The 22,406-nt window shown below is 37.9% G+C and overlaps 1 protein-coding gene across 1 annotated transcript in view; it reads right to left on the bottom strand.

Annotated features, from left to right (window-relative positions):
* INTS4 (integrator complex subunit 4) overlaps positions 1-22,406 on the bottom strand; it is a 94,057-nt gene that overhangs the window by 12,815 nt on the left and 58,836 nt on the right. The window contains exons 12-18 of the mRNA XM_008524531.2: positions 17,492-17,634; positions 15,005-15,120; positions 12,596-12,729; positions 11,381-11,538; positions 4,785-4,878; positions 2,882-2,962; positions 939-1,069 (exon numbers count right to left, since the gene is read on the bottom strand). Coding sequence (XP_008522753.1) covers positions 939-1,069; positions 2,882-2,962; positions 4,785-4,878; positions 11,381-11,538; positions 12,596-12,729; positions 15,005-15,120; positions 17,492-17,634 — 857 coding nt within the window. The remainder of the gene's footprint in view (positions 1-938; positions 1,070-2,881; positions 2,963-4,784; positions 4,879-11,380; positions 11,539-12,595; positions 12,730-15,004; positions 15,121-17,491; positions 17,635-22,406) is intronic.

The following is a 22,406-nucleotide window of genomic DNA, read 5'->3' as shown; positions in this document are numbered from 1 at the left end:
AAGAAATAAAATAATATTCAGAAGGTTCTTTCTGACCCAGTACTTTTTGGTGCTTAAATACCCATATTTACCACTCTGTACCACTTTTAGGCTGACACAACTGCTGGACTGAGCATCAAATGTGTCCTCCATCTGGTAATGAGTTACATAAGTACTGCATTGTATGAAATGAAATCTATGATGCCATCATTCTTAAGATAAATCTTTATTTTATGAAATACCAAGAAACAAAAAACACTTTCAATCAAACTATGGCACACCATCAAAACATCTGATTTCAGAGAAGTTAAAATTTAAAAATGTGCATTTTAGACTGAATGAAATATGGCAATTCTCATTATCAGAACATCTAGTAGCTACCATGTACTGAGCTGTATGTACCAAGTGCCAGGCGAAGTGCTTTCACATGTATTATCCCATTAACTCTTCATAGAAATCCCACGAGACAGATGTCACCATTCTCGTTGAAAGACAGGGCAACAAGGCACAGAGAGGTTAAAAAACCTGTCTGTTATCAAACAACTAGTATGTGGAGAGGTCAGGATCTGAACAAGGCAGTCCCACTGCACAGTACATTCTCTTAATTTGTCTTTACCGCACGGCAGGGAGCTTACTTGTCCCCTCAGAAGAGAAAAAGTAGTTCCTGGCACTAAATTCTTAAGGAAATCTACCAAGGACCACACAGAATGTGCTCGTAGCCAGAAGTCCTCGGTTGTGTTGTAGGAAATGGAGAGCCACTGACGGGTTTTTCCAGAGATTTAATGTGATCTAAGAATAGAGCTTGGAATATCTGAAAAAATGAATAGTTCATATATCCCTGAGCGAATTTTTCCTAAATATCATTTCACTTATCATTAACCTTAGTGATATCTCTGAGTGCATTTGGAAGTGTCTTTGAAAGGACCGTGCCTCCTCTTTTGGCCACCTGTACCTCTTACCCTCGAGTAGTTCGTGCTGTTACTATAAGTTGCAAGGCTTTGGCCTGCAGCCTCATGTGATGGATAATCACCACCTGCTTACTCTCCACACCGCTGTACATGAACTCCATTTTGTAGGTCTCTTCCATGATCTATAAGGAAAAGGTAATTAACGAACAGTAAAAATATCATAATTGTCTTACTTGAGAGCAGCATAGAATTTTGAGTGAAACTCAGTTTTTTTAAAGCCTATGAACTAAGATTTTGAAGTGCCTATGTTGAAAGAAATTAGTATAATTTGAGAGAAATTAATGTAAGTGTTGAGAAAAATTAGTATATGTCTTGTGAAAAGAGAATAAATTATTTTGTCAATTAAAAAAAAGTTTCACATGGTAATAAATATCACTAGTTGATAATGTGAAGAATCAAGGATAACATCGTAAAGCGTTGCTTGTTACCCTAAAGCAGACTCACTGTGCTGTGGGAACAAATGAATATATACTATGTATGGAAATCCAATCCCCAGGAAAAGTCCTCAAGAATTTAGCAACAGGAAACATTAACCACCTGTTAGTCATCCAGACTGTTCTACGGGCCTGGTCTGTAGGAGGGAGTTTGGGGAGGGAATAGGTGCAGAAAACAATGTCTATGATCAGCTTCAACCCAGTGCACATTGTAAGCTCTTGCTCTATTCTATCCAAATCAGCTACTTCCATCCAAATGATGCTTCTCTTCCCCTTCTGTGCTTGCCTTCCTTTGAAGGCTTTGGGGTCAAAGAAATGACTCCAGGCTCTTCTACAACTGGCAGTAAGACAAGTTCCTTAATTACATGGTGCTTCAGTTTCCCCATCTGTAAACAGGAAAGAAACAGCACCAACAACATAAAGTTTAAAAAATTAAACAAGGCATGGAAAGTTCTTAGCACAGTATGCGGCACACAGCAATGAGAATCTTTCCTCTCTTTCTTCCAGACTGCTGCTCCCTGGTCCCATCCCTCCCACCATGGCCCATATTGGGACTCTAGTCATTCAGTTCTACTCCCCTACAGTAAGTCACACAGCAAAGTGTGAGAGGGAATCTAGATCAGACGAGGGACCAAGCAGGGTAGGGGAAAGAAAACAGACTCTGGGTATCAGAGGATTGGGCTTAAGTCCCTGATTCTACCACCTATAGTTCTATGAATTTAACCTTGCTGAGCCTTAATTGTTTCATCTGTAAAATGGACTTAATACTTATTCCTACTTAAAGGGATTATTGCGAGAGTTAATTAGACTAGAAATCATTTAGTGAACTGTAATGTAACAATCACAGTCACCATCATTAGCTTCCTACTGGGTCATAATTAGTCGGTCATATACAGGCTCATTATCTGGAAGACATGACTCAGAAGAGTTCCCAAATCCCAATACCTAGAAATGAAGGGAAACTGCTCAAAGCTAGAAAGAAAGAAACGCAAGGCAAATAAAATTAAATGCTACTTAATGAACTGAGGAGAAACATAAAAATCTTTTAACATTCAAGAGATGGTACAGGCTAAAAACATAAACAACTCAAAATGAGTTCAGCTACATTTCAGATGAAAGATTCAGGATAGTATTTATTGAATTTTATGATATCTGAAACACAAACTGATACTATTTTAGAACACAAAAGAATCTTAAAAATCACCTAATTCAATTGCTACATTTTATAGAGGAGTAAAAATCCAGGGAGATTAAGTAACCTGCTCAATATCACCCAGCAAATTAGAGGCAGACCTAGGACTAGAACCCAGGTCCCCTGACTCTAACGCCAGTGCTGTGTCCCCTAATCATGCTGCTTCTCATATCACTAACTTCTGTCATAGCTGAAACTGGGGAGGCCACAGCAGAGACAAGGAGCCATGTGAAGGCCTCTGGCTCAGACTTGGGTGAAACCATTCCTAGACAGAGATTCACCTGAGAAGAAGGTCTCAATAAGCTTACCTGTTTTGCTGCTGCTGAGGCCAAATCACTCTGCTTCAAATACAAAGGGGCAGCCACATTCCACAGCTTTTCCTGCAAGGCCTACACAGACAAATCAGGAAAGAACAGAACACAGAGGTCACAAAGACTGGCATGTCATTTGAGACTTACGTGTTTGTTTTGCTTTGAAAATCTACCATGATCAGGACTTCCTCTCAATCTTATTCTTTTAAGCCAATAAGCCCTACCTATTATAGAGAAAGAGGAGATTAACGATGCATGTTTTCACATGGTTGTAGCCATAAAGCAGAAGTAATTTTGTACGCTTTTTTGGGTATATAACATTATACCATATTTGTCATGTTGGTGCATAATTCTTCATAAAGATCATTACTGGCTACAGAATACACTGTGCAGCAGACGCGCCACAATTTACTTAGCTCTTCCTCTACTATCAAACACCTGCCTGCTTCAGGATCTAAGTCTGGATACCTTACCTACCCTGCCACTTGAGTAAACAACATAGTTCTGTCTTCTTTTTAGGAGTAATCTCTTCTCTTTTCCTACTTTAGAAAAGTGGATTCTTTTCAAAGGGCTTCTTATATTCCTATGGAGAAGACAGGATGCCAAGGAAGAAGCAAGAAGAAGTGCCATCGACACAGCACTCACTAGTACCGGACACTAGGGCAAGGGCTTCCACACTGATTCTTACCAACCCATACCTGGGTAGAGACGCCATTAGTCCTGTTTCATAGAAGCTTGGAAATCCAAACAACTTTGCAAAGGGGCATGAAGGAACTTTTTGGAAAAAGGGAATTGTTGTATATCTTGACCGTGGTGGTGGTTACACAGGTATATATATTTGAAAGAATCTATCTAACCAAACAAGGGCTATTTAAATCCCAACCCACTTCAGTGTACACACCCACCTTCCATGTATACACACACCTGCACAACCCTAAGCTCACACATCTTACAGTGGGAAATAATTTCTGATTCCTCCATTTAATCTTTTTTTTTTAAAGAGTGGCACCTGAGCTAATATCTGTTGTCAATCTTTTTTTCCTTTTTTTTCTTCTTCTCCCCAAAGCCCCCAGTACATAGCTGTATATTTTGGTTGTAGGTCCTTCTAGTTGTGCTATGTGGGATGCCATCTCAGCATGGCCTGATGAGCAGTTCTAGGTCCGCACCCAGGATCTGAACCAGCAAAACCCTGAGCTGCCAAAGCGAAGCATGCAAACTTAACCACACGGCCATGGAGCCGGTCCCCATTCATTCTAACTTTGATCAAATATCATTAATCACTTTGAAGACTAACAACATTTGGAACTAAAGCCAAGACAAAGTCTTATCAAGTGAGAATGGCTCTCCTAAATGCTAAGCCTAAATTTATAGCAAAACTCTGCTGCAAAGCTGAAAGCTATTGAACTAGTTTAATTGGTTTTCACCTCAGCAAACTGAAACAGCTTCTTGGGTACAAATTTTGTGTGTGTTTTTATAATCTGACTACCTAGTATAAAATGCCAGCAGGTTGGCCCTTAAAAAGCAATGAAATCAACCTTCAACTAATTTGACTTTGACAAAGTGAAATCAGCATTTTAAGAAAATAATATAAAAGTTCTTTGCTAATCAAATTATAAAAAAACAATTAAAATCCTTGGGATTCTAATGAAAATGGTTATCCAATCTGCTCTAATTACAAAACGATGAAAGATTTCTCCCAAAGTTAAAAAATTCAAATTCCTATATGAGTTAATTCTTTAATTAGAGACAAATATAATTATATTGCAGAGTACATAATTTCTCCATTGCTAAGTGGCTGCATAAGACCATATATTTTTCCACTTACGGCCTCAAAAACTGCCAGATCCGTTAAAGTGCATTCTTAGCATCACAATTATGTACATAATGAATCCAAACCAACCTTGATGAGAAGGAGCTGACATCGAAGATAGGCAGCAGAGAAGTCAGCTACTCCTGCCAATTCAGACTGAAGTTCTCCAAGTCTCTGCAGATCCCTGAAGTAAATAAAACCCCAAGCCAAACTTAAGATAAGGATAATGACACCAATATAAAGATCACATCAGAAGCATTTTACACCTAGTAAATTGGTCATAAATTTTTAAATGACAGCAACCACTGCTGGAGTAGTTATAACGAAACTGGTTCACTCACCATCTGATAGCAGTTTAAGCTGATGTAATTCTTTGGGAAAGTAAAACCGTACTATGTTAACAAAAGTCACACGTGATCAAATATTTTGATCGGTAGCTTTACGCTGAGAAGAAACACTAAGGGGAATATTCAACAGAAATGAAATGCTTTACGCTCCATAATATTCATTGTTGTGTGGACTATTATAGTAAAACCCAGTAACCACTTGAATATTCAATTGTAGAGGAATTATTAAATGAAGTACTGTACATCCAGTCAATGAAATATTCCACAGCCATTAAAACATAAAATAGTAATAAGGTATATGATCTCAACTATGTAAAAACTACATATAGGAGAAAAATACAGCAAAGTAGTTTTCTGGACAGAGGTATCAGGGTGCTTTTTTAGTGCCTTCTCCCAACTATGCTTTATTTTCCAAGTGTTTTATACAATGGACAAGTATTTTTTTGTATCATCAGAAAACAAAATTCTTTTAAGGTATTGCTGTGGACTCTGTTGGCTGCCTATCCAGTTAGCCATCCTCCGCTTCTTCCTTACTAATTGAACCCTGCTTTGGTTCAAGGGAAGGTGTCCCCAAATCCAGCTCCAGGTAGAGTCTCATCGACTCTAAGCCAATCACGTGTCATTTCCCCGGTTATGTGACATATGTGGCCTTATCGGTCCTAATGGAAGGACTTACATTTCATACTTGGAGCAGGTCTGATGGTGGTCTCTCAGTGTCTCTCCTTCCCTCTGTCTCTTTCTGTCTCTCTCTCAATAGACTAAACAAGAATGCTTATAGCTCTGATTGCCACTGGAGCCATATTGTAACTCTGAGAAAAAGGCCTTGGGATAAAGCAAATGCTGAGGACAAGAAAAATCCAAAGAGACAGAGAGAAACTGGGTCCTTAATGATATAAATAAACTACTTGACCACACCATACTTAGAGTTGCCTCTGATTTCTGTTCATATGAGAAAATAAACAGCCATTAAAAACTAGTTTGAGATAAGGATTTTCTGATACTTGCAGTTAAAAGCATCCTAACTGGATGTAAGTATAGACAAAGTGATTGCCACCATACAAAACGTATCTGCCTATGGACAAGAAAACAGTGGCACACGCAAATAAAATAGTTGTGTTGGGGGCTGGGATTACTGATTTAAACATTTTAATTTTTTTAAATAGAAAATACATACCTAGCTATAGAATTACATCAATAACGTATAAAATTCAAAAGATACTAAAGGTTATACAATTAAATTAGTCCACCTTCCTATACCTGGGTTCTAACCAGTGCACTTTTCCCAGAGGCAACCATCATTACCAGCTTCTTTTGATTTCTTCCGGAAATATGCTATACATCTACAAAAAGTACTGTTTTTCTTTTCTTTCTTCCTGTTTTGGGAAGGAATGGGTGTGCATAACCTAACGATCCATCTCAGAAAGAATTCATAGAAAGCTGCCTTGTTTTTTAATGGCAGCATCAAAATTTCATATAGAAACGATATCTGTGGTAAACCTGATGATTTGGGTCATGAGGGACATTAACTGCTTCAGGGCTGGCATAATATATCAGGTTTCATAGTAGCCTGTCCAAAATTGTCATTTGGATTAAGCCCCTCCCTTCAATCTCAGACAACTTTCTGATAGCAAATGCTGCTTTCCAAGGACCTTGATACTAGGAAGGGGATGCCCTGGAGGGGCACAAAATGAATTTTTCCCAAAGTGACTGAGGAAAGTGTGGTCTGTGGCTTATTATCACCTCTTGTGAGTTTTGGTGGCCTGAGCTGGTCCTGGAGAGCCAGCACAATAAAAGGCAAGACCTGCACTAGCTAGCACACCTGTGACATGCTATTTTGGAGACCAACTTCTCTCTCCCTTTCACATCTGTGATCTCTCTCTTGCAAGAGACAGCCCTGAAGCATCCTACTTCTGAACCATTTCCTCTCCAGGAAGATTCTACCTTCTGTTACAATATATAGACAACACTGACCTGCTGACTATATACATTAGCTGACTGCCCCCAGGTGTTAAGTGATTCTACCAGCCTTGCACTGTAGCAATTGTTCTGAACTGCACAGAACAAGAGGCAACCCAACTAGCCATGGGAAATCTGAACTACAATACAAACAAAAATGGAAACTTGCTAGCCCTGGGCAAAATGCTCTGTGTCCCAGTCTTTCCTCTCTGTACCTCTTTATGTCCACAATCCTCAGGAAGCCTCAGTTTAGACATCCATCAGGAGACTAGGGACTCTAATGAAAAAGGTACAAAGAGTATCTTCTATGTGCCCTGAACTAGGTGTGCTGGGTGTTTCCTCACATTTAGTCTTTACAGTGTGACCTGCAATTAATCCCCTTTCACTGAGAATAAAACTGAAGATCAGAGTTTAAGTGGTTTGCCCAAGGTCACAGAATTAATAAGTGGCGAAAAAAGGCCATGAACTCAGGTCTGTCTGACTCTAACAGTCTTTTTTTAAAACTATATCATATTGCATTTCATTTATTTATTTGGTAATGAACTCATTTTATTTATGAATTACATCAACTATAGATGAGACCAAAACTGATTTAAAATCAGATACATATTAAGCCACATTTCTACAGATGTGATCTGGCAGGGCAAAAGAGTCCCTCCCAGGCACATACACTGTAGCAATCCTTAGTCCACATGATGACAATAAGTACTATTTAAAAAATATTATAATAAAACAAGTTTACATATATTGCAATTTTTTTTTAAGTTTACACAATAAGCTGAAATAGTTAATTTTAAAATCATTGTTTAAAGATAGTCAAAAAGACTCGGGATGTGTAAATCAAATGTTTATAGCTAAACATTTCTTTCAATCTCTTATAATCTCTAAACATCAAATTTACACAATTAATGTCTCTTAGTAGTTTGGCAGAATAACAAGGAATGTTAGAAAATGCAAAACGAGTACAGAGTCCTGATGACTTTTCAAAAGCTATCTTCAGCCTTGCACCCAGATGATTACAAAGTACAAACATTTTATTTCCACCTCTTTAGTTACTAGACTAGTTCCCAGAGGCACTACTCCTTAGAGACATTGAAAGTTGCATAGCAAGAGGAGGATTTTAAAGAATTTAACCAAGAAATTCTTTAAAGGTTGGTGTTTAAAAGAGTTCGCACAAGGAAATAAGTGTATTTCTATCGATTCCAGATAAATGAAGCCATATCTGTTTCAAATTCAAATAAGCTTTTTCACTCCAAAAGAACAATTGTCTATCATGGAATACTTCTAAAGTGATAGGGTTTACTGAAACAAGAACATGTATTCCCAGTAACAGCACGTTAATGGACTTACACAAAAAATCCAAACTCCGAAAAATCAGTTCTTTATTGGAAAGACCAGTGACTGCAGCATTCTATACAAAACAAATTCCTCCAACACCAGTGAATTTAGAAACAGAATTACATTTATAAAGTTGGGATCGGACTGACTTACAAATATCAAGAGCATATCTAGTGTGTCAAATGAGTCATAATTAGATTTAAATTTTAAAGCAAAATTTCATATATGCCCTACGATTATCTACGTAACTGCTATTCTCAAAATGCTTTCCAGGTATCATTATAATAATTTTCACAACAGTCCTGTGAGCTATACAGTACCCTCAATTTACAGATGAGGGAGTTGAGGCCCAAGATCATGTAACTAGGAAGTGATAAAACTTGAACCAAGTCCTTTGGATTTTAAATCTCATTATACTAGATACTTCATGTCACACAAATTGTTACCCAGAAATAGAGCAGTATGATGAGATGGGAGGGCTACAAAGACCTATGTTCTAGTCCAGGACTTTGCTGTTCCTTGTCCTTGATAGTCTTCTCCCTTCTTCACCTAATTTCTATTCATTCTTCAGGTCACTGCTTAGACCACCCAAGGAAGGGTTTAGGTGCCCCCTTCCATTCTCCTAGAGAACCTGTACTTCCTGTACTGCAGCGTGAAAAGCACAATACCACATCTCCTGTTCACCTAGCTATTTCCCCAACTAGGCTGTAAGAGCCCTCGCAGCAGAGACTATGCCCTATTTACTACTGTGTCCCTTCTGCCTAGCACAGTGCCTGGCAGATGATGGATACTCAAAAAACCATATAACAAATGAATGAACCCCAGCTCCCTCACTCATTGTAAAAAATTGGGAAATTCTCACGTGACTGTTTTCAAATTCAATGAAATAATGTACATACAGCAGCTAGAAGAGTGGGTACATAGTGGGCACTTGATAGACAGCAGCTCTTGTTATGATCAAGGTTAGCAGAGCCTTACAGAACATCCATCTATATACCTGGAGGTGAGGTATGGTCAGAAGAAAATGCCATCTGTAAAAATCTTAAAAGTCTTCATTCCTGTTCAAGCCATCCTAACCAGAGTTTTCAACAAATATTTACTGAGCTCCCTCCTATAAGGCACCTAAGGTACACTGGTGAAGACAAAGTAGTTATGTCAAGTTCTAGAAACAAACAAAAAAATCATCTCCCAGAGCCTTCAGTGAACTCAGCAGAATTTCTGTAGGTGAGATCTTGATTGGGTTAAATGACTGCTTGGATTACAACAAACGGTGACATGTATGATGGTGAAGTTTGTTTTTTAGTTTTACACCAGTACTAACAAGTAAATGGCCCAAGTCCTAATCAGAGAAACTTCTGTATGAAACTATAACTAACATTTCACTTTTCAACAACTAAATAAAAATGTAAGTTCTGAAGAACCCCAGAGGTCATCTGATCTAATCTCCACTTGACACAGAAACCCCTTCACTGCTGCATACCACAGAGTATTAATTTTAGAGTCAAACAAAGCTGGATTTAAATTCTGGTTCTGCTTCTTCCTAGCAAATTGCTTCACTTCCCCAAATTTCCATTTTTTCCCTGTGAAATGGTAACAACATCTAACTGCAATAATGGTTGTAAAATATAGCAGGTCGTCAATGACTACTGCACCACCTGCTTTCCTTCCTGAATCTTTCACCATCCTGACCACTCTCCTCAGAACGCACTTAGACATAGAAACACAGCACTGAGGACTGACCACAGCCCTAGAACAGTGGTCTAACCAGCCTGATAAATGGTAAAACCCAGCCTGATGATAAAACCCAGATCATGAGGGCCACTCAAACCCACAGGTGTTTACTGAGCACCTACTAAGAGCCAGCACTGCAGCTGATGACCAAATCAGCTGGCTTTTGTGCATTTGACTTGCTTTAGTGCCAATAGGATAAAAAACTTTCAAGGACAAAACCTAAATGTTTATTTAGATGGGGCTGAGTTAGGAAGTAAGGCATATTTTCCTGGGCTCAGGGCCAACAACTTTAGATAGTGGATTCTAAAACTAATCACTTTGATGACAGAACACAAGAGGAAAAAAATGTGATCGAGGCATCACTTCAGGGTCAGCAAACTTGTTCTGTAAAGGGTCAGATAGCAGATATTTTAGGCTTTGCAAGCCATAAGGTGTCTGTAGCAACTACTCTGCCACTGCAGCATGAAAGCAGCCATAGACAATACCTAAACGAATGAGAGCAGTTGTGTTTCAATCAAACCTTATTTATAAAAGCAGATAGATATTGTTCTTGCTAGGGTCAAATGGATTTCAATTCTTTTCACATCATTCAGGACATTGTAATAAGGTTTGGCAGAGTCTGCTGGTTGTTCCCCAACATCCTCCCCTTCTTCCCGAGTAACAGTCACCAAACGTTAACTAAGCACTAGTCACCCAGAATAAAGACTACATTTCCCAGCTCCTTGCAGCTAGATATGGCCATGTGACTTAAGTTCTAGTCAATGGGATGCAAGTTAAATTAAAATATGCAACTCTGGGGAAGTGTCTTTAGAAGTGGGTGAGGGTGTAAATGACACCCTTTTCCTGCTCCTTCCCTTTTCCTGCAGGCTGGAATAGAGAGGGCATAGTTAGAGGTGGGTCTTTAAGCAGAGGCCACTTGATGCAGAAGATGGAGAAACAAGAAAAGAATGAGCCTAGGCCCCTGACAACTATCTCAGCTCTGTCCTGCCTATGAGAAATAATTAACCTGTCCTCTTACTTGGCATTTTCTATCACCTAATCTAACTAATATACAAGGAAAGAAAAACTAAAATCAGCTTCTTTGTAACTCTAGTTTTTTACTAATCATCAATCTGGTCATGAACACAGAGAGCTTTTCTTTATAATATGCTCAAACCACAATCTAACCCAAATACAAACAGATCGTAAAAGCATATGTGACTGTAGGCCAACAGAGTCTGAAAACCAGCCTGTAACCAACACTGGAAATCAAAACAGTCAAGCTGAGCCCAACAACAGGGTTAACTCTGCAAAGGAAAGAGGTGGTCACCTTACCTGATGGTGAACTCCAGCAGCTCCTGTGTTCCCTGAGGGTCCAAGTGCTGCAGACTGTACACCCTCTCAAGGCTCTGCTGCAGGAACTGATGGGAAGGATCCTCATGAGGCGTGAGACTCGGGGAAACGGCTGACGACACTAGTTTTCTACCTGGTAACTAAGCAAACATAGGGGGGTTACAGTGCCATCAAATTCTGTGGCTCAGCTTTTGGAGACACAAAAAAAAAAACAGAAAAAAATGCGAGCCAATCAAAGGAAAGGGAAAAAAGGCTTGGTGATTCTGTAAATAACCTTTCTTTCCTTCCCCAGCTTCAGTGGGGAAAGGGAAAGAGAACATGGGTCTACCCAAGGTAGCCACAAACTGCAAGGAGAAAAAGAAAAGAGAATGGTATAATATTATTTTCTATTGCTAACAGAAATAAATGGGCTAACCATAGAAATGGGACAAAAATTGTCCCATTATCTGTTGTGGCATTTATGTTTAAACTTTATTTGATCTTTCACTTCATAGAAGAGTGATGATTTATTCCCAAATAAGTATATATAGAATGCTATAAAAATGTCTCATATGATAATTCTTGTTCTTACTATTAAAAGTGATTATCTTTTAAGAAGGGGATGAGGAGGGGAGAGCAAAGAGGATTTCACTTTTAATTTTGTATCTTCTATACAGTTTAAATTTTCTAACCATGTACATACATTGCTCTAAATAAAGTGATTTAGTTACCTAAGCAGTGATGAATTAACAGACATAAAGAGCTTAGAAAACTACCTGCACACAGTTTGCATTCAATAAGTGTTTGCTACTATTATCATTATGGTTCATTTTTAAAGTTTTTTCTTTCTATATCTCTAGGTTTTAAAAATAATAAAGACTTTATTATTAAAAAATAAACTTGTTGAGAATTATGGCTTTATGTAAATGTTAAAATACAACGCAATCTAATCGTTGGTCTAAAATATATTGTTCTAGATTCTTTTTTCTTGCCTAACATAACATAATCAATAACCCAGAGTCATTTAAAAAATGAATCTTCTTAAAAGGTAAAGGATACAGAAGCAAAAGTACAAAACACTGGGAGAGAGCCCAAGAGAGAAAGAGAATAAATGAATGAGTTTTCAAAGAATATATTGTCTGCTTTCTGTTACTGAACAACCACAAAAGACCAAAATCAAAAAGCCAAAAACAAGGACAAAAGATGTTTTCAACATACCCTCAAGGCAGGAACAAGATGAGAAAGACTGTCTCGGAGGTAGGCATAGTGCCTGAAGGTATGATCTGAGAACAGTGCTGGCATTGTGGGACAGGTCTTGGCAGCATTGAAAATAAGAACCAAAACTGCAATGTCTGATGGATGAGAGGGTTAAGTAAACCTGGAGATATAAACGGTTGAGTTTGGCCAGAATCTGGTGCCCCTACTTGTCACTCCGAAAATTCCCATTAAATGACTACAATTTTCAAACAAAGAAACGCAAATTCAAACAAAGAGACACACTACCCCACTCCAAGTTACCCCAATTACCCCTCCAATTAACAAAGGTTTTTAAAAATAATGCCTGATGCTACTGAGAATACTAACAAACAGAAACTTTCAGTACATTGCCTACTAAACTATATACTGGCATAATTCCTTTGGACAACAATTTAGTACTAGACAGTAAGAGCCGTACAAATACCGGGTAATTCCACATCTCAAAATCTGCTCTAAGTAAATAATCAAATAGTACAGAATCATTTATAATAGCAAATAATCAGAAACAACCTAAATGTCCAAAACCTGGAGAATGATTATACAACTTGTGCTTCATCTATTTGATGGAGTATTATACAATCATTAAAAATTATATTTACAAAGAATTTATAATATTGTTTAATATATAATATATAAATATATATTTAAGATTTATAATACAAGCATTTTGTCATAAGTGAAAAAAGCAGGGTCCAAAATATATGCAGGATATGAGAGCAGCTGTTATCAAATATTTGTTGATGAAATAAACTATCTTAAAAAACAAAATAATAGCAAAATCCCAACCTCAAGCTTTTAAAAAGGGGGAAGGAAATACACAATATTAACAGTCAATTACTTTGGCTAGCAGGACTTCAGGAATTAAATATGAAGTTTCTTCTTTCTACTTTTTTGAATTTTCTATGTATATTAATTTTATAAGAGAGGGAAAATCAGAAATTAAAAGTAAAAGATAAACATATCTTCCAATCTTCCATATGTATCCCAATGGCAGAGCCTGCTATTTGCCTACCTGATATCCATTCTTCCCTTTTTCCTTACTATCAGAATACTGATTTTATTCCAAATATCCTCTAACGTCCTGCCTACAACCTGGACCTGGTGATTAGACCTCTAGCAAGACTCTTGGACCACTGAAAACGGCAGAAAAGAAAAACAGAAGGAGCCTGGATCACAAGAATAACGTGGAGTTGCTATCCCAGCCCCAGACTGCTTACTTCCAGACTTTTTTTACATTGGAGAAAAATAAAAACAGTAATTTGTTCAAGCTACAATTGGGGGCAATCTCTTACTCACAGCCACATATATTTCCTAAATAACATGATGATCCAACTACCCAGAAAAGTACCTTAACATAAGAGGCTTCCAAAAATGTTCAGTGTTTTTTTTAATGTGAAAGGGCCTTCAGATTTCAGAGCACTTCAATACGTCACGTGAGATTTGTAGTGAATACCTAGCCCACAAGCCCCTCTCTGATGAGCTGAATTTCAAACAGCTATAGCACTGCACCTTTAGAGCTAAGGCCCGGGATGTGCCCTTCTTAGAGGTAAATATAGAATTAGGCATTGGTTAGCACATCAATCACACAGATCTTTAAAAACATCCTCCAAACACACTGTGAAAATAAACAGAATTGAGAGAATACAATGGTCATCTTACAACAGCCAGTTATTTGGCTGATCCCTGAATCTCAAAAAATGCCCCTAAACCTCACCAAGGATCTGCCATAGAGCGAAAAGAACCGTGGGAGAGCGTGGATGCACTGATGTAAACGTACTCCTGTAACCAGAAAACAATCCAATTGAACGGCAGGCTGTCCATGGCTATCACAAACCCACTGAACCTGCATCAGAGGCAGAGTAATTAGACTAATCACAGCTCAGCCAATCCCCTCCTTCATGCTGCAGATCAAATTAAACACAGAAAAAGATATAGGGGGAAGTCCACAGGCTTTAAAACCAAAGATGTCTGGCTATGAATCCCAGATTTGCTGCTTGGAGAGTTAAATAGCCTCCCTGAGTCTCAGTTTCCTCATCTGTAAACTGGGAATAATACCGCCTTCCAGGGTTGTCTGGAAGATCAGTGATAAAATGTATAAGGCATTAAAACAGTATGTGGAATATAGTTAGGTGTTCAATCAATAAGTAGTAAAAAAATATATTAATTATTAGTAGTATTAAATGGCAAAGGCAAATTGCTGTGAAAACAAGAATGAAAGCTGAGAATAATAACCATTAGGCTCGTTCAGGATATACTCTTACCTAACAGAAAGGAAAAAAATAAGACTCAGACCACCTAAGCTACACTGCAGAAAAAGATGACAAAATTCCCTGCCACGTCAGCAGGGCCTATCCTAAGCACAGAGGATACAAGCTGGATCATCCATGTCTGGTTCAGCTGTGTCAAAAAACGGGTGGGTGCTCAGGAGCTCTGGCACCAAGGGAAGCACCAGGGTTGGATGCCGACTTCCCAGAAACTTCAAGCATCTGAAACAAAGAAAATGAGAGCCCATTTTAGTAAGCTAATAAATGCTTTAAGAAGTACTGGGAATTGAAATCAGAAAACCTAATTTAGGATCGCAAATTCTCAACCATCTACTTTTGCTATCTCTATGACTTCAGATAAGTCACTCAATTAATTCATGTTAAAAACTGGTTATTATGAAGATAAAAGAGCTGGTGTAGCAGATACTATACTGGTCATTTAACCAACAGCCATTTCCCCCATCTTCCTTGCCAAGAGAACCCTAATTTTACTCAGGTATCAGGTAGGTACCAAAGTGCTCATATAAGGTAGGCCCAGCCCCAGGACTCAACCACAGTTGGTCTAAACCCATCATGGCAAACTTAGTCCCATTTCCTGTGACTGGTTTGCAGGTAGTCCAGTAACTCAATTCTGGTCAATGGAGTAAGAGGGAGAGTCTGCTGGGGAGCTTCTCAGGAATAGTTTCCTAACTAAACAAAAAGAAAAATGCCTGAGAAGGAGTTCTCTTTCCTTTCTGTCTTAAGATATTGTCTTATGAGGCAGCCATCTTGCACTATGAGGAGAAAGTCAAGGGAATCGCAGAGAAATCAACCAGAGTAGTATTAACTCTGTTAAACTGTTGAAAGATCAATCCTGAAACCAACTTTCTGACTTCTTGTTATGCAAAAAGTTTAGATATTGTTTAAGCCACTTTTAATCAAATTTTCTGCTACTTGTAGGCAAAAGCATTCTAACTGACATCCTGGGTGAAGTTCTGAAATCAGAAGAGACCTGACCTGAAATAGGAAACTTAATAACTGTGTGGCCTTGGGCAGATAAATTTCTTACCTACAAAATGGTATTAGAAATCATTACCTCATATCGTTGCTACAAGGATTAAATGAGATAATGAATGAACAGTACTTAGCAAGGTGTCTGTCATATAATAAGAACTCAATTAGCTATTAGCTAGCTATTATTAACTGGCTATTAGTCAAATACTATGACTACTGGAAGGCCCTTTATAAGCTACAAAGAACTACACAAGAGCTCGTAATTACGCATTTTTATTATTTTTTATTTGTTAAGTTCTGGTTTAGAAGGTGTGCTGAATTGAAAAGAAATATAAATCTTAATTTCTATTATTATTGAGTTTATAATCCAGCTGAGGCAAAGATGACTAACACTACAAGGTAATGAACTATCAAGTGGATGATACTCTGCTTTCTACCCATCAAAGGTAGAAGAGGTCACTACGATCAGAGGAAGTTTCACAGAGGAGATGGGACTTCCCCAGGGACTGGAACATAGGTAGACTAGCAAAAGAGAGAAAACAAACACCATGAAAAAATTCATGGATACATGGGGTATGAAAGCCATCACATTTAAAACACTTGATATTGTAGAGAAAGCACACTTTTCTCTAGTCCTGTTTTTCCCTCAATGTGGAAAGAACTTAATTCACTAATTTTCTGACCTCTCTCAGCCCTTTCACTCACAGTGAGTAAACTGTATCAGAACTGCAGTTACTGATATAGGTGTTTCTCCCCACTACAACCCCCACACCCCAAATGACTGAGCACTACTTGAAGACAATCAATAAACATGCTGAATTGAGCTGAACTGGACTGAACAAACATGAAAGAAATGGCAAAACAGAAAATCAGATAGCAAAAATGTTACTTGGAGCAAGAATCCCTGGTATTTCTAGTTTTTAATATATCTTCCAAGTACCTGATTTGACCCATAGTTTTTCTACTTTTAGTAACAAATTTTTCTGAAAATCAATAAATTATACAGTTGGAGTGACCTCATCACATAAGATCATTTAAATAGGCGAAGCACAGTAACACACATTTTATATTAAATGTATGCAAGTAGTTCCTCAAACAGCAATTCATGAACAGCATTAACAGTTTGACTCTAGTCAGTAAAGCCAGAGGTAATCAGGGGAAAACAGGATTGTGATTTTCCATCTGTAAACTAAGGGGTGGCCCTGCCTCTAATCTCTACAATGATAGTTGTGATCCTGTATAAAGTGCAAAACAGACAAAGGAGAGATTAACACTAGACAGGAGGAAGAGGAAATCTAATCGATTCATCTCTGTACCTCCAACACTTACCACGGGGCTTGGCACACAGTAAGCACATAGCAGGCACATAACATTTGCTGGTGGATGGATGGACAAATGAATACATAATCTAAAATGTGATCTTCAGTTTAGGATTCAGACTCCTGAGAATTGGGTTAAGCTCAGTTGGATTAACTCAGGTTTCTAAATTGAAGGGAAAATTGACAGCCACACCCTCAATCTATGATGATCCACTGAATAATGTCAATAGTGTACATTTACCACATCGGACTCAGTGAGCAAATGAGCAAAAAGTCCTTACTTCCATATGGAGTCCCTGTCAGTAGGGTACTTGGTTAAATTTTTCAGCAGCTCCACCAGTGCAAGATGAATCCCTTCTTTGGTTGAAACATTAGTACAGCATAAGAGTTCATGAAGAGCCTCTCTGATATCTCTGGATGAATCCTTTAAAAAAAAAAAAAGGTAATAATAACAGCAGTCAGTGTGGATGAGCTATTATGGAGGAGTGTACAAATTACAATGGGAGTACAGGGCCAAAAGTCTCCCAGTTTTCTGGGAGTGGAGGGGCTGATGGTTGAGAAGATTTCACAGAGGAGGTGACATTTCAAGTGAGATTTGAAGAATTCATTCACTTATTCATTTATACATTCAACACTTATTGAACACATTATAGAGTCAAACATTTATCAAGCACCTACTATGTCCCAAGTGCTAGGGATATAGCTGCGATTAAAATCAAATCCCTGTTCTCAAGAGCTTCATTCTAGTGAAAAGACAAAAATAAATAACTAAATATATACGTCAGAGAGTGATAAATATTATGGAGAAACTATAAAGCAGGTTAAGGGTAAGGGAGTTGGCATATGTGGGGTACTTTACATGGGATAACCAAAGGGAACAGCAAACATAAAGGCCATGAAGGGAAGCATGTTTGAAAAATAGCAAGGAAGCCAGTGTGGCTAGAGCAGAGTAAACAGGGAGTAGTATGAGATGACGTCAGAAGTGGCCTCTTCCCTCCCAATGCCTCCTGCTTGACCTCGCTAAAATGATCAGAAAAGGTCACCAACAACTTCTAATGCTAAAGTCAATGGACACCTCATTTCTACTCTTACTTGATATCTCCATAGCATTTCCTGCCAGTTCTTTAAAACTCTTTAATGTAATTTAAAACATACATAAAAGCAGAGATAATAAATTCCCCAGTTCCAACAATTAACTCATCGTCCATTCTGTCTCATCCATACCTTTACCCACTCCTCCCAATGAGATCACTTTGAAGCCAATCAGAGAAATCATAGCTTTCCATCAGTAAATATTTCCACAAATCTCTTTTTAAAAATGATTCTTTACAGAAGGAAAACACAAAACCAGTATCATGCTTAAAAATTTAGTAATTCTTTAATATCAAAATATCCCGTCAGTACTCAAATTTCCCTGACTCCAAAACTTTTTATTGGCTCTAATCAGGCTCCAACTAAGGTCCACATATTACAATTGGGTTAAATATGTCCCTTAAGTATCTTTTAATAAGCAAAATCCCTTCACATTTCACTTTCCCCTCCAACCCCTGCAATTTCTCCCCTGTGATGGTGTTTAGATTTAGAGGCGTGATCAGATCCAGGTTAAATTTTTTTTAATTTTTAATTTATTTTTTATTAGTATTTTTAAAAATTTTTTTAAATGTTATTGAGGTCATATTGGCTTTTAACACTGTAAATTTCAGGAGTACATTATTATATTTCAGTTTCTGTATAGACTGCATTGTGTTCACCACCAATAGTCTAGTTTTTATTGCTCACCATATACGTGCCCCTTTACCCCTTTCACCCTTCCCCCACCCCCTTTTCCTCTGGTAACCACTAATCTGTTCTCCTTATCTATGTGTGTGTTTGTTTATCTTCCACATATGAGTGGAATCATTCGATATTTGTCTTCCTCTGCCTGACTTATTTGGCTTAGCATAATTCTCTCAAGGTCCATACATGTTGTTGCAAATGGCATAATTTTGTCTTTTTTATGGCTGAATAGTATTCCATTGTGTATATATACCACACCTTCTTTATCCATTCATCCATTGATGGGCACTTGGGTTGTTTCTGTGTCTTGGCTATTGAGAATAAATGCTGCAGTGAACATAGGGGTGCACAGCCTTTATGAATTGTTGATTTCATATTCTTTGGATAAATACCCAGTAGTGGAACAGCTGGGTCGTATGACATTTCTATTTTTAGTTTTTTGAGAAATCTCCATACACTGTTTTCCATAGCAGCTGTGCCAGTTTGCATTGCCACCAGCAGTGTATAAGGGTTTCCTTTTCCCAACATCTTCTCCAACACTTGTTATTTCTTGTCTTGTTAATTATTACCATTCTGATGTGTGTAAGGTGATATCTCATTGTAGTTTTGATTTGCATTTCCCTAATAATTAGTGATGTTGAACATCTTTTCATGTGCCTTTTGGCCATCTGGATATCTTCTTTGGAAAAATGTCTGTTCAGATCCTCTGCCCATTTTTTGACCAGGGTGTTCAATTTGTTGTTGCTGAGTTCTTTACATATTTTGGAAATTAAGCCCTTGTCGGATATATGATTTGTAAATATTTTCTCCCAGTTGGTGGGGTGTCTTTTCATTTTGTTGACGGTTTTCTCTGCTCTGCAGAAGCTTTTTAATCTCATGTAGTCCCATTTGTTTACTTTTTCTTTTGTTTCTTTTGCCTGAGTAGGCATGGTATTTGAAAAGATACTGCTAAGACCGATATCAAAGAGTGCACTGCCTATATTTTCTTCTAACAGTTTCACGGTTTCAGGTCTTACATTCAAGTCTTTAACCCACTTTGAGTTAATTTTTTTTGTATGGTGTAAGATAATGGTCTACTTTCATTCTTTTGCATGTGGCTGTCCAGTTTTTCCAACACCATTTACTAAAGAGACTTTCCTTTCTCCATTGTATGTTCTTGGCTCCTTTGTCAAAGATTAGTTGTCCCAATTTTTCTTTTTTATAAGACCACTTCATAGGTGGTACTGTGTACTTCGATGTCTGTTTCTTTTTTGGGATGTTAGCAACCACTGATGATCACTGCCTAGATCTAGTAATTCATTAAAGTTGTAAAACAATAATACACAAATTCTATCATTCCTCTGCATTTATTAACTGGAATACTTCTACAAAGAGAAATCTTCCTTTATCAACCAGCTAGTTATCTTGAAGTTCAGTTTATGTAGGAAAAAAGAAGGATAAATGCTTGATTGCTTAATTTACCAGTTTTCAAAATAATGAGTTGACTATTAATCTTCCAAACATGACTAACATACTGTTTTGTTTTTTAAGTTTCATTACAAAATCATGAATTTAAACATATTTGCAGTTATAATTCTTAATGATGTGTTTCACCTTTGGCCAGTGAGAGGCTATTTAAGTTGTCTCCTGAGTCTTTCTGATACAATCTTATAGGTCTTTGATGGCTAATATTTGCTTTCTGTATGACAACGTGGTATAAGTTCATCTTGTTACATTTCTCGTGCCAGACCTGGAACCAGCCACTTCTCTTATGAATTTTGGTTCCTTTTAGAAGGAAATAGGATCTCCAAAGCATCTTTTTAAGTCAGGTTTACTGACATATAATTTACATTCTGTAAATTTATCTTTTTTAGTGTAGATTTATATGAGTTTAACAAATGCATATAGTTATGTAACCACCATCACAATCATGATATAAAACATTCTGATCACCCAAACACTTCCCTAGCGTCCCTTTGTAGTATACTCCTCACCTCCAGCCTCTGGCAACCACTGAGATATCTCCTGCTACAGTTTTGTCTTTTCCAAAACGTCATATAAATGGAATCAGAGATCATGCTGCTTCTTGAGTCTGGCAACTTTCACCTAGCATAATGCATTTGAGATTCATCCACGTTGTTATGTGTATTAGCAGCTCATTCCTTCTTATTACTGAGTAGTATTCCATTGTATAGATGTACCACAGTTTACCCATTCACCAACTGAAGGATTCTGTGTTGTTTCCAGTTTGGGATTATTATAAATAAAGCTGCAATAAATATTTGCATATGGGATTTTGCATGAAAATGTTTTCAACTCTCTTTAGGAAATACTTCAGAGGTGGACTGTGGGATCATACGGTAAGTGGAGGTTTAACTTTATAAGCAATTGCCGTGCTGTTTTCCACAGCGATTCTACCATTTTGCACTCCCACGAGCAGTGTATGAGCATGCCAGTTGCTCCCCACCCTCACGGCACTTGATATTGTCAGGGTTTCTTTTCTTCTTTTTTCCCAGCCATTCTAATAGGTATGTTGTAATATCTCACTAAGGTTTTAATTTGTATTTCCCTAATGCAACTGAATAATCTGCTTTTTATTACTGACTTCTGAGAATTCTTTTTTTTTTGAGGAAGATTAGCCCTGAGCTAACATCTGCTGCCCATCCTCCTCTTTTTGCTGAGGAAGACTGGCCCTGAGCTAACATCCATGCTCATCTTCCTCTACTTCATATGTGGGACGTCTGCCACAGCATGGCTTGCCAAGCGGTGCACAGGTCCACCTGGGATTCAAGCCGGTGAACCCCGGGCTGCCAAAGTGGAATGTGAGAACTCAACCACTGCACCACTGGGGTGGGCCCTGAGAATTCTTTATATATTTTTTATCAGATATGTATTTTGCAAATATTTTTCTCAGTCTGCAGTATGTCTTTTCAAAAACATTTTCTTTTAGCTTAGAAAAAAAGAAACTTACTGTCTCCATTCTGGAGGCTTGAGATCCAAAACCAAGTTACTAGCAGGTCTGGCTCCTTGTGAGGGCTGAGGGAGAATCTGTTCCATGCTTCTCTCCTCGCTTCTGGTAGCCTTGGCATTCCTTGGCTTGTAGATGGCATTCTCTCTGGGTCTTCACACTGTGTTCCCCCATGCATGTTTCTGTATCCAAATCCACCTCCTCCCCTTTTATGGATGGTTTATATACCAAAAGCATTCTGTGTGTTTGCTTTGGTCTCATTATCTCTCTTTACTGTGGTAAAATATACATAAAATTTACCATTTTAAGTGTACAGCTCTATGGTATTAAGTACATTCACATTGTTTTGCCATCTTTACAATTTCTTCAAAGTGTCTTTTTGAAGAGCTTTTTAATTTTGATGCAGTGCAATTTATCTAGTTATTTCTTTTATGGGTTAAGCTTTTGGTGTTCTATCTAATCCAAGGTCTAAA

Source organism: Equus przewalskii, chromosome 6 (assembly GCF_037783145.1).
Source record: "Equus przewalskii isolate Varuska chromosome 6, EquPr2, whole genome shotgun sequence".
Taxonomy (NCBI): Eukaryota; Metazoa; Chordata; class Mammalia; order Perissodactyla; family Equidae; genus Equus; species Equus przewalskii.
This window is presented reverse-complemented; position numbering and strand designations above follow the sequence as displayed.